The following is a 17,584-nucleotide window of genomic DNA, read 5'->3' as shown; positions in this document are numbered from 1 at the left end:
CTAGTGGTGAACGCGTTTTCCAGAATCAGCTGATTTAGAAGTCGAGAGTTCCAGCGTTCTAGTAAAGGCAGTTTTACTTTTATTCGGATTTGAATACTAGATCGTGAATACCGGTGTTCTTTGGTGGTTGGGTTTTCAATTAATCATACATCTCAGGAATGATCGAACGGAGACTTTACAAGACTGCACTTCATTTACACTTATACATATCATCGTCTGAAATAATACCTGAACGGTATTCCCGGAGGCCAAACAGGAAACGAAAGAAAGGGACAGATCAGTCAAAGAAATATGTTTTTTTTCAAATCAATACCTTATCATGGAACAGGAGAATATTATATAAATATAAGTAAAATGTTTATAATAAATACTTTTTTCTCATAAAATGATTTCATTATTGTTTACGTGTAAAGTTGTATGCTAATTTCGCGACTCCCGAGGTTGAGAAATGCTGGTTTTTATAAAAAAAAATATTGAACATATCAAAAACTGGATTAGGGGTTTCTTTTAAATCTTTCCAGTTTCTTTATTAATTACGTTGCAGGCAGCCAACATTTTAGAAATGATCACAATAGTTAACTCAGTTTGCTTCTAGAATCTTCTTGTTTTAATTTAAATCCTCCTGTTGAACCAACTCTAATTTTGCACATTGTAAAACTCTTAAAAAACTCATTGGAATTTCTTTATCTTGGATAATTCCATTGTATACTATTTTGAAAAATATCTCTTTAATTTATGATGAGAAGATTTTGGTTTTTTAATATAAAACATTGTTTCTATAGGAATTGAAAAACATCAATAAAATTAGAGAAAGACTTTTCATTTCCTTCATATCATTCATTCAATGTTTATTCTCCCATAATTTATTTTTATCCCAAATAGAGTAACTATTAATTCTAAAAGTCAGTAGGTAAGTACTTTTGAAAAGTTTCAAAAGTAACTTTTTGAAAAATTAGAGGCCGTATAAATCCTCCTGACCTACGCCCTTAATAATTACTGAAAGAGCTGCTGCCCTCTTTCAGGACTCACTCCTTATTCTGGCTCTCAACAGAAACCTTTTCAATATAGTTGCACCTTCAGTCCAGCTACTCTATATAACTGAGCACTCAAGTCCCCTCACCATCGGCAAGGTCTCATAAGTCATAGAAGGAGAAAAAATTGTAAAATACTTAATATATTATTCAGTTTATCCGTAAGTAATAACCCGGTCATTGAAAATTGTAACACAGTTGTCTGCCAGATTGATAAAAAACAGGTAATTATAGTTACTTCTCTGAAAATGAGGCAAAATTTCAGTTTCTATTCAAAGTTTCTATTCTTCATTGCATATCCTGATTTAAATAACTCGTAACTTCAACTTCTACCAATACAGATTTATCACCATTTCTCTGATTTTTTTTTCATTTAGACATAATTGGACCATCCTGATTTTTTTTTCTTTAAATTTTACATTTTTTTACTTGTTTGGTGTATAAGAAGTTTCCCCGTGATCCCACTTTAACTGTGGGATCAACTCTCTTAACCTGATTTAAACATTCTTATGTTTAATAGCTATCTGTTTTTTTCTAACAATTCTCTTATTCAAAGAGACCTGATCACTAACCAAATTCAACCAAGCTTCAAACAAACCAATCCACCTTCTAGTGTTCTATGGAAAGTTTGGCCACTTTATAATGGAACCTGATCTCTGGCATTTTAAAAACTATAAAAAAAAACTGTTTTTAAAAACTTTAATGGTATAACAGTTTGTCATAAGTTTAAAAAAAAAAACTTCAGTGATAAGTTAAAATACAAATGCAGTATATATTTCTTAAAATTTTACCAATTATTCCACCCCTGGTTACCCCAAACTTGAGCAAAATAAGTCACCATTGCTCTGTTCCTAATACTTGGAGAATCATTGGGTATTCTGTTGTCTTCCACCTACAAATCAGATTAATAGATTTTTAATTTTATACCTCTATTTAAATGAAGCCATTTTATTCTGATTTCAGAATAATTTGTTATTATCAGAATCAGATTATCTCTGAATATAAAGTTTGATTAAGTTACTATTTTATAGCAGTAGTATTAAAAAAGTAATGATTAGTATTAAAAAGTTCTGATTGTAATGTAAAATTAAAAAATACTTTTAAAATTACAAGAAACTGACATCAAATACTAAGTGGAGCACCATTTTCTATGATATGCTAGAAAAGTTCTGCCAAAAACTGACTGCTCCTAGTCAATGATTTAACAATATTATGCATAGTTGAATATATTAATGGATTATATTATGACCACAACAATTCCTATGAGAAGTTAGATTTTCTCTCTTCAAAATTTAGTGTTTGAATATACAGAATTATAAACTGTTCCAAACCATATTCAGGGGATAAAGAATTTTAGTAGAATATCCAAGAAAATATTGAAAAGGAAATTTTCAATATGAAGTAATTATATAGTCCTTACAGAGCTAAGAAAATATTTTTATATGTAGGTTAAGTGTGTGTTAGTTTTGCAGAAAATTACATTAAGAAATAATGCTTCCAATCCATAGTTTCAAAGTGCTTCATAGAGGCAAAGTCTATAATTTTTCAATCCATGTTGTATACACATTTACAGGACAGTAGGATTGTATGAATTACAGCTAACACCTCTCACCTGAATGATTGTAACTGACAAAAAACAAATTTTTCAGAAACTGAAAAAAGTTTCAGCAGTTATATCTGCAAAAAATGTAATTCATTTCATTTGCTATGAATTGTTTATAATTGATTACAGAAGCTATTTTTAAAGTCAATATGCCTCTGCAAAATAGTAAGAGTAAAGTAAAATTTACTCTTATTATTATTTTAAATTATTATTATATATTATTATTATTATAGTTATATATTATTAATTATTATTATTTTACTCTTAAAATTATTGTTTTTTTTAGAGTTGGAGCGAATTTCTTCAAGCAAAAAGATTGTAACAAGCAGAATATTGCGAGTTACAAACTTTTGGATACAGTAAACACTCTTTGCACTTTTTAATTTTTCTTCTCTCTAGAAGTATATATTAATTAACACATTCTTTTTGAATAGTAAATAATATTTAAAGCCTGTGATATGAGAAAATCAATACAGACGTTGGTTATCATGAACATCTTTATTTTGAGTACTGTAAAATAAGTTACAAATTGAAAATAATTTACTGTAAAATTTATAAGAAATAGAAATAACATTCTTGTATTTTCACATGTTTCTTTATTGATAGCTTATTTCAATTAGAATATAGAAGAAGTTATAAATCTACAAAAAAAACCTTGCAACCTTCAATATGAGCAGTAGAAAAATATTCAAGATCAAAAAGAAATTATTGTAATATTCATAAGACATGAAAGCTAATTTTATTTCACTTTTAAATTTTCATAAAACTGGCTGCATCCTGATAGAATATGTTGAATAATGTCATGGATAAAGGAGATATGACTTTTTGTGTATAAAGAAGGTAGATTATTTAAATTCACTAAAACTGGCGAAGAAGTATTCCATTTTAACCTCTTGAATACTTCAGTAACATTGCCGCATTTATTGAAGAAAAAGTTTGAAGTGCATTGTATTATTTACAAAATTGTAATATTGTAGGACTATCGCATAAAATCTTCATCCATAGAAAGTCAATAATTCTGATATCAGATTTTTTACAGAAATTCCACCGAAATAGATTCCTAATTTATGAAGTACAAATCCCGTCTACCCACTGAAATAGGTAGTATTTTCTTCTTATGGTTGTCTTGTGTTTCTTTGGATTTTATTTTTATACTTCATCCTCTCATGAAACTTAATTTTACGTCTTCTTTTTTATTCATTAGTTTAATAGCATTATGTGAAATAACAACAAAATGGAATCATCCATGATGGAACCATTTAAATTTTCTTGTATCCAGTGGATTGATGGGTACAGCTGATATGTGCACAGCATGATCAAAATAACTATTCAATAACATAATAGATTGCTTTGGCAACCTTCTTTCATAGAAAAGTCCCTTTAGCAAGAACTGTGGGTTAAATCTTTTTGGTGAGAAGTATTCAAGTGTGATTTGGTCTAAAAGTAAATGTATAACCTACAAATATAAGTATAATTTGTTGCAAAATGTTTTGCACACCTTTGAGACAAAACCTAATTATTACATCCTAAAAATATCCTTGGGCTCTTCTACCAAAATTATACACTGTCACTTCCAGTTAATATTCTAGTCAGCTAATACTTTTTTGAGACATTGTAAGAGCTGAGATGAAAATATTTTCAAAAAGATAAAAAATTTGAAGAGAAATAATGATGAATTTTAAAATAAAGAGAATACAATATTATATGTAATGCACATTAATAACATTAACTATTATGACTTTTACAAATTTTCTGATAATGACATTATAAATACCATGAGAAGATACCGGAGACACTTGCAGTTAATTTTTGAAAGAAGTCTTCAAAATTCAAGAATATTAAAACGAAGGGTGAATCAAACCAAAAATTTTTAATTATTCTCTTTTGTATCTATAATTTATTTCACTAACAGAACCCAGAACCTGCTGTTACACCATGGGAAGGAATAAGAGATGGTACAAAAGAGCCATCTGTCTGCATACAAACCGATTTATTCCATCCATCAACTGAAGCACTAGGAAGTGAAGATTGTCTATATTTGAATGTATACACTCCTGCAGTAAGTACTCTGTAACAACTATAATAGATACATGTATGTGTGTTTGTGTGGGGGGTGGAGGTGTTTGAGTGAGTGAGAAAATGTATAGGATATATTTAATTTATTTCTCTTCATTTTTTTTTGTTGCTGTAGTTCAGATATATTGTTGAAAATTGACTGATAAAATAGAATGATCCTTTTCTTATTCTTGACTTGAATTTGGGATTTTTTATGAGTTGCTGATCTTATTAACTGCCCACAACAAAAGCTTACGCAGGAATTGCCCCTTAAAAAAAAATAAATAACTTTTTAAGGCTCAGTATTTCTATATTTTTATAAAATAAGAACTATCAAATCAAGTCAGTATGCTTTTTACTAGGTAAACATGTAGTAAAGTAAATTCTATAATTAAAAATTGTAAGAATATTTTATAAAAGTAATCAGAAAGTGTTTATAACACTGACTTCAGTTTTCCTTCAAGGTCTTTCTTTACCGTTTCAGAGAATGAGTGAAAATTACGTTCAGTTCTTAATACAAATAATGTAAGGATAAATAATGTGTATGTAATACATATAAAATAATTATATCTTTACACACATTACGAGGTCTGTTCAGAAAATAACCAGAAATTTTTAATTACGTGCCAACAGAGATATTTAGTGATCACATGTTCTTAGATTGTTGATATCTCGCTTAGTTTTCACTTTATTGTTATTCGAATGCAACGTGTTTAAATATTAGTCACGATTTTTGTAATGCGCGATTTTCGGGATGTTTTATGAAGTAAAATTTTGCGCAAGACTGGGGAAAACTTTCACAGAAACATTTCAACTTTTGTACATGCTTACGGAGATGAGCTCTTGGTCGTTCGTAACGTTATGAACGGTTTTCATGATTTAAAATATGACCCTCGACCAGGAAGACTTCAACTGATGACACCCGCGTTCAGAAAATTAACGATCTGATGCGTACAAATAGCCGATTGACTGTCAGAGAACTTGCAGAAGATGTTAGCATCTCGATTGGTCCATGCCTTGACATTTTGACTGAAAAATTGAACATGCATCGATTTGCAGCAAAGTTTGTTCCTCGTTTGATGACCAAAGAGCAGAAAGAACAGCGAGTGGACGATTGTCGGCAACTTCTTGAACAAACCGATGACGATGAAACATTCACGAAAAGGATCACAACGGGAGATGAAAGCTGGGTTTACGGCTATGATGTAGAGACAAAAGTTCAATCATCACAATGGATCGGCAAAGAATTTCCACGCTATTCACGTTAGAATCACGTTAGAGTCGATCCAATATAAAAGTGATGCTCTCTGTTTTTACGATTTTAATGGAATCGTGCATTTTGAATTCTTGCTCCAAGGTGAAACGGTAAACCGTACGTACTATCAAGGCGTTTTACAACAGTTATATGATAAAAAAGCAAAAAGAGATCAGTTGTAAGTTCCTAGATTTCTCAAAAACTACTGCAGATACAGTTCTGAGATCTAATTTATTAAATTTTTTAGGTTAAAAAACCATAAGAAATCACTAATCTGCTCCTTAGTTAACATCCTAAAAATTTCAGTACGACCTCAGTTGTACGGGGTAGCTGAAATATGAAGAAATATTTAATTTGCCATAACTCGCAAACGAAGCATTTTGGACATGTTTATATTAAATTTTTCCATTATTTTCACAAGTCGAATACGTCATCAAAGTCCCGGGGTAAACTTATATATATGCATATACGTGTGCGCGCGTGTTTCAAACATATCCTAATTGCAGAGTCTACATAATGTGAAGAAGATAAACAAAGCAAACCATTAAAAAATTGCAATTGATGAAGAAGATTATTTTAACTACACGAAGTGTGTAAATAGCAAAACTTACTCTAGTTAGAAACTGATTTTGACTAATTTTTTAATTTTAAATCAAGTTATTCAGTCTTATTATTGGCTAGAAGGCACCTAAGGCTTGAATAAAAAGAGAGAGATTTCTTAGTTGAGTTTAGTTCATTAATGGCTAAACAGTATTTGTTATTTATAAGTAGATTTGTTAGTGATCATTTATTTGGTAAATCAAAAAAAATGACAGAAAATGAATATTTTCAAATGAATTATTCGTTAGATAAGGAATTCTGTGAAACTGATAAGTCTAAAATATAATTTTATAATGATGTTTGATCTGTTTCAGTCAATTTGTACCAGAAAGTTTCCAGTAATGGTGTTTTTACATGGAGGAGCATTTATATCTGGTAGTGGTGTATCTGAATTGTATGGTCCAGATATACTTCTTGATAAGGATGTTATTCTGGTTACTGTCAATTCAAGATTAGGAATACCTGGTAAATGTTTATTATAATTTGAAAATTTAGGATATTTTTAATTATATCCATATGGATTGAAATATAAATCAATATATTTGATACAGTAATTAGTTCATATCAAATTCAAATTTCATTAAAAGATTTGAATACCTGTATCACAAGTTTGTTTTCGATGTTTCACACACCTGTCACATAAAGAAGTTTGTATATGTATATTAAAGTTATAGTAAGGTATATTAAAGTTTGTAGATTAAAAATCTACAAACAACAAGAATAATGGGTGTAAAATGTTCATTCATTACTATTTCTCAGCTCCTCTTTTTTCTCTTTACAATACATATTTCTTTAAAATTGCATTTATTTTTAAAAAAAAGTTACTAATAACAATTTAAAATTTTCTAATGTTGTTAGTATCACATTTTCAGTGTTTTTGTTTAAACATATAAATATTCAGTAGATAGAGATTAATAAGTATTACTTGTATTTAATATGATAATACATCATTGAATAAAGAAAAAAATGTATTGATACTTGTTTTCAGGTTTTGCAAGCACTGAAGATAAAGTAATGCCAGGTAATTTTGGTTTGAAAGATCAAGTGCTAGCTTTAAAGTGGATAAAAAGCAATATTCATTGTTTTGGTGGTAATCCTGATAGCATTACATTGTTTGGAGAAAGTAGCGGTGCAGCTAGTGTTCACTTCCATATGTTATCTCCCCTGAGTAAAGGTTTGTGAGATTGTTATTATAACTAAAATTCAATCAAATTCAGTGGTAAGTAGTACTTACGAGTATATTTACTTAGAAAAAAGGTATCAGTAAAAAAAAAAGGTATTAATCAAGAAATCTATGTGCTTAATTCATATTATAAGAAAGGACTTTCTTTAAAATACTGAGCAACAACATAAACCACATTGAAATTATAATTGCAAGTTTGCTTTTTCAAAGTTTATTTATTATAATCAGCAAGCGTTATTCCGAGAATATTTTTACAGAATTTTATATTTATAAAATCCATATTATATCATATTTATATTAGTGCAATATCTGGATGTAAACATAATCCTTGTAAGTATTTGGTTATACCATACTTCTTATTTCTTAGAAAAGAAATTGACTTGAAGCTTTTTATTTGTTAATTACCATAATTGTAATGATAATAGATAACCTGACATGAATCAAAATTCACTACTAAGATGTTATAATAATTTTCAAAAGTAACAGATTTCCCATAGCAGACTTACTGGAAAAATTGCTTGGAAAAACATACTTTCAACTGTCTTATTTATAAAGTCAATTGTATATATATGTATATCAGCATAGGGTAAGTGAATCTATTGTCGCAGGTGTGACATTTTCACATGGATTTGGTCTCTTTAGAATTAAATAACACTACAAATTTCAGAACTTTGAAGAACATGAGATGTCAATAATATAAATATAGCAGTACATATTTACTTAATTTTTTAAAATTCATTCCTTTTAAATTATCCTAAATACACTGTTTTGTCACAAGTGTGACAAAAAATGGACAGCTCACTCCAGTTGCATTCTTACTGTCTAAAAATCTGTGAATTTAACAGACTTTAATCTTTTAACTGGTAATAATGCGAAAAATCATTCTACAGTGATTATGTTCCATGGCAAGAATACTAACTGTCCCTTTTTGTAAATAAGAGAGGTTTATTTCTGTCACAGGTGTAACACTGTCCAATTCAATTTTTAACAACCATGTTTTTTATTTTCAGGAGTTGCTGAGAGTTATTTATTAATATGTTCCATTAAATGAATAAAAAACACTGATCAGGTGTAGTTATATTTATTTTTGTGAAATATAACATAGTGCTTTATACATAGATCTAGTATAAAAACTACAGAAATATAAGTTTACATTACACTGTGACAAATCAACACTGAATGTTATGATGGAAGCATTCCTTAATGTGCCACCTGCTATTGATGGCTCAGGTAGCTTCATAACAATATCACTTGCAGACACAAGACTCCTTCTGTTGTGGAAAGAAGAAAATCCAAGAATCCTTCCGTAAGAAATTTATTTGATAATCATCGGTTTCAATTTCTCTCAATTTGGCCAACAAAGTATTTCTTTGACCTCTTACCTGTAAATTCAACCAGAACAAAGTCATTGAGTTCTAATTAGCATGTGTCAAATGCATTAGGCCCTCCATGATCCGAGATTTCATTAGAATTCAGTTCTGTTCCAGATTCAGTATCTAAATCTGTGTAGATATCCTCTTGCTTTTGAAAATGTGGCATCTGCCAAGTTTTGAGCTACTAGTTTGCCCAGCAAGTAAACTGTCAGAGTCGTTCACTTTGAACGTATGCTGCAAAGTTGGGATTGGCTTACATTTTCCTACACAACAACTTAAACAAACAACTTAAACTCTTTCAACAGATTTAGCACAGTCAAAGAAATCTTAAGCAGAATTCACAGTAAATTTCCTAGTTCTTATTCCATTCCACAACAGTCTCTTTATGCACCCACCAATTCCATCTACTGCCCCCTTTCTATGCGATATGGCAAAGAATATCCACTGTCCTTCCACACCAAAATCGAAATACATTAAACACAGATTAGAAAGTGTGAATTTATTTTTAAATTGAGCTGTGCAGCCATCTGAAAACACAGTTAATTTTCTGAAGTTCTGGAATTCCTTCTTAAGCAGAGTAATAATTTAAGTTGGGAACACCCAGACAGAACATTTGTCACGTGTCATGTCATCACTGACAATTTCAAAAGACCGAGTCTCATTTTTAATCCAGGCCCAGCATGTAAATAATGTTACTTGTGCATGAGACCAATGGATACTCATCTTATCCTAATAGGTCGCAACATAATTTTCAGCAAAGTCGATTTGCTTAGTTACATGGTCCTCATAAGTATTTGTTTTATACTCTTCAAATGATTTAGTTTGCATCTTTCTCACTTATGCATAGTAATTGGACATTCAACTCATGAATGGCAACTACTAGTAAACCTTCAAATTCCAAGAGATAATTTTCAGATTCACCCTACTGTTTCCAAGTAATGGTTGAATAGAGATTACATTCACAGGAAAGCAAGACATTAATATCTCAGATACAAGAATCATACATACCAATCATGCATTTTTCATTCAAAATGTCACAACACACAACTCTTAGTAATTCTCCACTGCTTGGAGGAAAGGTTACAACCGCTTTGTTTAGTGCTTCAGTAATGAACTGAAATTAGAGTGATGCTTACAAATACTACATTGTTTTCTGTAAACACATAAGAACATATTTTGGATGAAGTTGATGGAACTTTGATAGTTTTATTTTGATTTCTGAAAACTCCATTTGAAACAAGCTGAATGCTTTTTGATTGTCATTATCATATGTCTCTTCTGGAAGGAAGAACGTTCGCCTGTATTAGGATCCTTTATTGATATGACATCTTTGATGCCAGGAACCTGGCAGCTCAAATCATCATGAGAATAAAACTGTATTACTGTTTATTGAGAGGTTTCATTCAGGGAAGTCCGTCTTTGTTGAGCACTTTTCTCCTCAAAAAGATCATTTTTGACTTCAGGTGTATCATATACCAGCTTTCTTATTACTGCTAACTTTTTCCCAGGACTGTGTGGTAATGATCATATCACCTTTTTTACAACCTCGCCTAGTTACTGTGGACATTGATATGAACCTAGTTTTGGTGCTTCATTTCTAGCCTTTTCTTTTTTTTCTTTGCCTACATCTTCTTTGTCTTTCTGCATCCTTTGAACACTAGTTTTAACTTCCTGGTACTACTAAAATTAATTTCCTTTACCTTCTCTCTTCTTTTCTTGTCCCTCTTTTGTTTATTTTCTAAATGTACTTTCTTCTTTCTTCATCTTCCTTAAGCTTTTGCCTTAATTTCCTCATCTGGACTGCATCCGTCTTTCTGCATCCTTTGAACACTAGTTTTAACTTCCTGGTACTACTAAAATTAATTTCCTTTACCTTCTCTCTTCTTTTCTTGTCCCTCTTTCGTTTATTTTCTAAATGTACTTTCTTCTTTCTTCATCTTCCTTAAGCTTTTGCCTTAATTTCCTCATCTGGACTGTAAAACTCATTTTGCCTAAAAATTATAACCTTTCAGAAGAGGCTGAAATTATTTACTTTATGATACAATTCTTATATGGTAAGGTATACTGTGTCACCAAAAATTATTATGTACCTGGATTCAGATTTATTTTTCTATTAAAAATCCTCATTAATTAAAGAAAAATCTTTAACAAAATCAGGCTTAGGCTAGGTAAAAATATTCTGTAAATGCATAAAATTGCTGGTATTAATTATTTTATTTTAATTGGGGGTGATAAAGAGATTTTTATGCAATGCTAACATAAAAGCGTCATGGGTGTGACATAAATAATACATTAATTTTCTTGTAAGTATTGATTTTGTAACAAACAACTGATGTGAATGATATAGTGCCGATTCACATAATCTCACTTTTATAATGGAATTTTTAACATTTATCCTTCTCAAAAGAGATAGTATTTTATTAAATACTTAACTCAACTGGATGTGACTGAAGTTTCCAATATTACTAAACTTGCTGTTTCAACTAAGCAAAAAGTCAACTACCTGAAGTAAATTGATAAAAAATGAAGTAGTTGCCAACTTAGCTATAAAATATGTGACACTACTCTTAAAACATACATTTGAACACCACAAAATAATATTAAAATTTAAATTTAAAAAATAATACTTGTCAGGACAATTAAATATAGCTCATAAACAACAAGAATAAAAAGTACTCTTATATCTTAGAACATTTTTATTTTTTTGTGGTCAGGCTCACTTTTATATGGATTCACCCCATACCAAGCCCACACAGACAGGTGATATTCAGCCCTACAAAGTGACTCCTTCACTCTGTTCATCAAAAGGATTCATTAGATAATGAACAACATTACTCACAGAGAAATCATATGATTCCACATCTATGTAATAAGTGTAAATTATAAAAATTAATGGGAACCTAGAACATGGGAATGTACAAAATCATAAAATAAAGACTGAATTTTGATGTTTTTTTTTAAGTTTCAAAATAACTTTCATCTTTTTATTGAAAAAAATTTCAAATATTTTCATTAATTAAAAGAATCAATTGCAGAAGAGCACTACACTTGATTTTTAAAAACTTTTCAAAATAGTATTAAATTTAATCCTAAAATACAACTTTTTTATAACCTTTACTTTTTTCTAATGTAAGAAAATAATACTTAATATGTTCTGTATATTTTTACTATTTCTCTTTGATTTTAATAGATAGAATTTAATAATTGTTCTCAGTAAGAGAGTAAACTGCATCTCTTAAAATGTGATGATTCCAGAACACTTGCACTGCCTCCAAGAAGGAATAAATCTTTAATTGCCTCAAGGATTACATTCTAAAACTTGAAGGGTGTGAAGAAAGGATAAAATTTATTTGCCATAGTACTTATGATAAAAAAGCTAGCTTCTGTAGATCTTCTACATATATTAGTCAACACTGGACACAGTTTCTAACGCTCATCCTGTTAGCATTTATTAGAAGCTAATGACATAGTAACCAATGATTTTTAAATGTTTCTTACTTAGAATATTTATTTATATTTAATAAATACTGATAGTACTAATGGTTGAAGTAATCTTAAACATTCCTGGCTGATAAGATGTGAATCTATTAAAAGCATGTGAATATAATTTATATCTTCTTTAGGATCATAAATTATAAAAAATGAACTTTGTTGGGAAATCCACAAAACAAGTGTATAGCTGTTATTAGAATCTGCTTAAGTGATTCACATGAATAACGCCCAATAATGATTGATTTAAGTTTCAATTATAACTGCTGTTGAATTCAGTTTGCATTTCAATTACTTATTCAATTATGAAAATATGGCTGTTTAAAAGTAACATTCACATCTTTGCTATTGTTTCCTCTCAGAAAAATTAAAAGGAATTTCAATTAATCAAACTGTAACAAAATTTTTGTTGTCTGCATAATGAATTTTGTTAAATTGCTTACAAGACGTATTTAAAAAAATATATTTTGCACAAAATCAAAAATATTAATGATTTTTAGAAATTTTTTAACTATAATAAAACACAAACTGCACTATACTTCCCTTCAGAGTACTATAAATTAAAGTGAAAAAAAAATATTTTGATTTAACTGAAAAAAATTTGTTGCCATTTCTTCAGCAGAGTTAACATTAGGATAATAGAAGGAAGTTTAATACAATTTTCTCTATTATTGTTAAGTCAATATTTTTTATCTGAAATCTTCTGCTGAAAATCACAACTGTAAATCATGAAAATGCTGTTTGCACAATTATAAAACCAAATTTAGCATCCAGCTCTACATCTTTAGTCCTCCATTGTTCTTCACTTCTGCGTAGAAATGCCATGCTTAGCCATTATGGAAAGTTTGTTCTTTATGAAACTACTCAAAAGTAAAATTAAAAATAAGAGAAAATAATAATTAAAATTAATATATTAGATGATACATATGCAGTAGGATTTTACAAATAATTTTTATTTGAGTAAAAACAAATAATTAGTTTTTTAATTGGCTAATAATTTTTTTAGGTCTTTTCCATCGTTCAATATTGATGAGTGGATCAGCATGGAATCCATGGGCAATATCACCTCGAGGAAGTATTGCTAAAAAGACTCTCAAGCTTGGTACTTTGCTAAATTGTTCATATCCAGATTCAAAAAAACTTGTTGAGTGTCTAAGAAGAGTGCCAGCTAATAATTTCATATCAGTTTTATTCAACTTCAGTGTACGTGAGAAAACATATTGTGTAGTTCATTTTATATTTTTCATACTTATATTAGCTTTTATGTAAATTACTACTTTTCTTTACATATATTTTAATTTAGCTATTATATATATTTTACTTCAGGATACTTTTACTTTTGAGTTTAGTCTTTCCATATTTACTTTTATATTTTTGACCATACACTGAGTATACTAGGTTGCTGTTAATTCACTATTTCATTATTCTGTTAATCTTAAATTACAATTACAATTTGCATCTTTTGATATTTAACTGGAAACTAATTTTATGCCTTTAAAAGGTACTTCTTGTATTTGCATTCTGTTTGTTTACAATCTAATTTACAAACCAAAGTTTATTTTTCAGTTTAATTTATCTATACTTAAAAATACCACTAGTTATTTTAATTACTAAATGGAATATATAATATCTTATTGTGGTATTTTCATAGTTATTATTTGAAGATAGATTATTTTTGGATCTTTGATAATAAAAACTTTTCCCTCTATTTTCAATTGAGGCAAAACATTATGCTGTTTAACATTCATTAATGTTAAAAAATTTGTGAATGTTTCTTGAAATTCGTTATCACCTCAGTACCCCAGTATGTAATTTTTAAAACTACTCATACCTAAATTGGTGAGCATCAGTCAACAAAACCAGTTTTAGGAATTCTCTTTAAGTACAACTGGTTCATCAACAGTATACTGTGAGTTACTAAACTCGGATTTGGACATGCTCATTAAGCTGTTTCACTGCATTGTGATTATATTCTAAAAGCAATGACCTAACGTTTGCCATTCTTAAGTAGGTAGTACCATAATGTCTAAAACTATCGATTACAGTTTTACTGACTATGCATCGACCGATTTGAATTTAAACAATAATCTTAGTCACTTAACAATAATAATACTTATTCTTAGTCATACTTTGCTCTGATAAGCATTACCAGCAGATTTAATGTTTATTGAGTATCAGTTACTTTATTCATAGTATATTGTTCGCTAGAGATTTACAGTACAGTATCTTGTATTTCAGATTTCAATTACATTATTCAATTTATTATATTACTATATATTTATATTTATTTTATAGCAGCAATATCAGTTTGTTTGATATGATATCTTGGAAACAAATTACACTCAGGACAAAGTTACTGACATTCATGAAATTGATCTAGTTATGAAATATAGAATTTCTAATATAAGATATATTTATATATATTAGAATATATGATAATATTTATATGCTAATCTGCTAAGAAATATAAAATGTCCTAATCCATCTTCTCATTTCTGAAGAAAATGAAGGAAATTAAAGAATCTATTTACTGGAATAATACAGATTCACAATAGAAAAATATATAGTTTCTATGCAGAAATTGATGCCCTTGTGTTAAAGTAGGTTTATGAAAGTATGCACAACACATTTTCATTAATGCTCTGTATTTTATGCCAGCAAGCAAGAAAGTTGACAGGTATTCAAAATAATATATGATATAAGATTGTCATTATATGGCTTTTTCATTTTTGTTATAAACATGGAATTACTTTTCAAGAAATTCAAAGAAAAAGTAACTCCTCACATGTAATGAGTTAAATTTATGGCTTAAATGAGAAATGAAAAACATTTTAAACAATTCTGTTAAAAGCAAATAATTCTGTGTGTCTCTTAAAAAATTTCTTTAGTAATAAATAAATAAATAAAGGTAAATACCTGACTGTTTTAAAATTATATAAGATTTTTGTATGTTGCAAATATTTTGTATCACATTCCAAAAAAAAATCTTTTATCTTAAGTATTTTGTTATATCCTTATTGCTACAATCTGATGTTTTACTATGCAATTTGTTTGTAAATATATAAACTAATGATAAAAATGTAGTAATAGTTTGGCTTTAAGTAAAATGATTTTTTTTTTACATTTAATTTTATTCCAAATTAGATAGCCCTGTGTATTGTAGAAAAAATAAAAGAGAAGAACAGTGTACATATCTGTTTCTGTAAAATGACGTTTAAACTCAGTCCCTGTACTGTTGTAGACAATTTTAATAAAAAAAAAATATATTTATATATAAAGCACTCCAGCATTTATTATTAATTTAACAACCCTTGTGGGTTGTAATAATAATAGTATTGACAAATTAACTGTAATAATATCAGCAATTGACAAATCAGCCATTCTCAATTGCTAAATTTTTGCTTAAATCAGCAATTGACTCCCATGATCATAATTGGTATCCATTCAATCTATAATTAAATATTACAAAAAAATTATTTAATTGTAAACAATATTTATGAGTTAAACAATGTTTAAATTATATTAAACCTAAAAAATAGTATTAATAATTGATACTACTGCCTCGAGGTAGATAATCCCCACGTCCAGAACACACTATCTATGTTCAACTTCCAGAGCTGTACATAAGTGGACAGCTGCCATGTCCAGGGCAGTAAACATACAGCTGGCTACTGGGGTTTTGTGTATTTTTTGGACTTGTGATCATTGTCGATAACAATGATCTTGACCTGTTTCCAACTTCAGGTCAGTATAGAACTGGATTCTTGGTCATCTGCAGATTATGTTTATTACAAAATGATTTTGGATACAAACTTACAACATCTTTAGAGCTGGTGATGTGCTAGGGTTAATGTGATTGCAAGTGTAACAAAGACCCTACTGTTGTCCATAAGCCCCCCGCGAAGGCATGCAAGTTGTAAAGTGTCCATTTATGCCTGTACATGGGAGCCCTGAAAACTTTGATGAGTAGCAGCCTGGAGTCAGTGCAGAGATTATTGGTCAGACCGCCAAGGTTAGTAGTCCTAGAATGGAGGTGTACACCAACAGTGCTAGTCTTGCTACAGAAGGGATCAGCATTTTAAACAGAATCTTGAACAACTAAATGTGCCAGAAGGTTCATATAAACACCCTATTCTGGAAACATCTGATTCTCCAGAAGCAAAGTGGAAACCAAGTTAGGATACAGATAAACTTAAAAAAGAGTTGAGAAGTTAGCAAGCCTTTTTTTAGCAATAGTGTGCCCAGACCAAGGCATCTTGTGATTACAGAGAGAATGATAACTTCCAGAAAGTCAGCCCATTCTTGATTGCTCGAAGATAACAAACTGTGCTGGTGGTCCTGTCATGGAAATACATAAGACTTTTAACAGTCTATATGTTGAAACTTGAATGATAATCATACCCAAAATGTTCAAGCTTTAAAGTAAATTGGTTAGTTTCCTGTGTTTGTCAAACCTCATAGTAGTCTTAACTCATCAAAAGGAGTTGTTTTGGCCATGATCTTTTTAATTGCATGGTAAAAGAAACAGTAGAGGAATTGTCAAGTCAAGGTGTGACACAATGCCGAAGGTTGGCCAAGGAGAGAAATGGCACTTCATTCTGCTTCTCATGTGTTAACATTCAAAAGACCTAAATTTCAGGTAAGTACGTACTGACATACAGCGGCTAAATGTTTGTGGATTCATAGTGCAACCTATGTGATATTAAGTGCCAGCGTTTATAGGCACACTGCAATTAAATGTGAAAAGCAAGAAATCTGCGTGTGTAGAATGGAACTCATGAAGGCAATCTGTGCAAAGATTCTCTAGTTTGTGTGAACTGTAGTTTATCATAACTGCTGTTTAAGAAACTGCCCAGTTTACAAAATGGCAATGGTGATTTAGGTGGTTAAAACCCTGCAATATCTAAGTTATCCTGAAGCAAGGAAAATTGTCAGCAGTCAAACACTTCGACTCTTAAAGACTTATGGAGAGGAGGCTGCTATTCCTTCTTCATT

At 29.7% G+C, this 17,584-nt stretch overlaps 1 protein-coding gene across 1 annotated transcript in view; it reads left to right on the top strand.

Moving 5' to 3' along the window:
- Positions 1-17,584, top strand: part of LOC142318965 (esterase FE4-like) — a 40,824-nt gene that overhangs the window by 6,820 nt on the left and 16,420 nt on the right. The window contains exons 2-5 of the mRNA XM_075355681.1: positions 4,547-4,693; positions 6,859-7,009; positions 7,533-7,718; positions 13,596-13,792. Of these exons, the coding sequence (XP_075211796.1) occupies positions 4,547-4,693; positions 6,859-7,009; positions 7,533-7,718; positions 13,596-13,792 (681 nt within the window). The remainder of the gene's footprint in view (positions 1-4,546; positions 4,694-6,858; positions 7,010-7,532; positions 7,719-13,595; positions 13,793-17,584) is intronic.

This window comes from Lycorma delicatula, chromosome 2 (assembly GCF_047948215.1).
Source record: "Lycorma delicatula isolate Av1 chromosome 2, ASM4794821v1, whole genome shotgun sequence".
Classification (NCBI taxonomy): Eukaryota; Metazoa; Arthropoda; class Insecta; order Hemiptera; family Fulgoridae; genus Lycorma; species Lycorma delicatula.
Note: the sequence above shows the minus strand (reverse complement) of the source record. Positions and strands in the feature narration are given on the sequence as shown.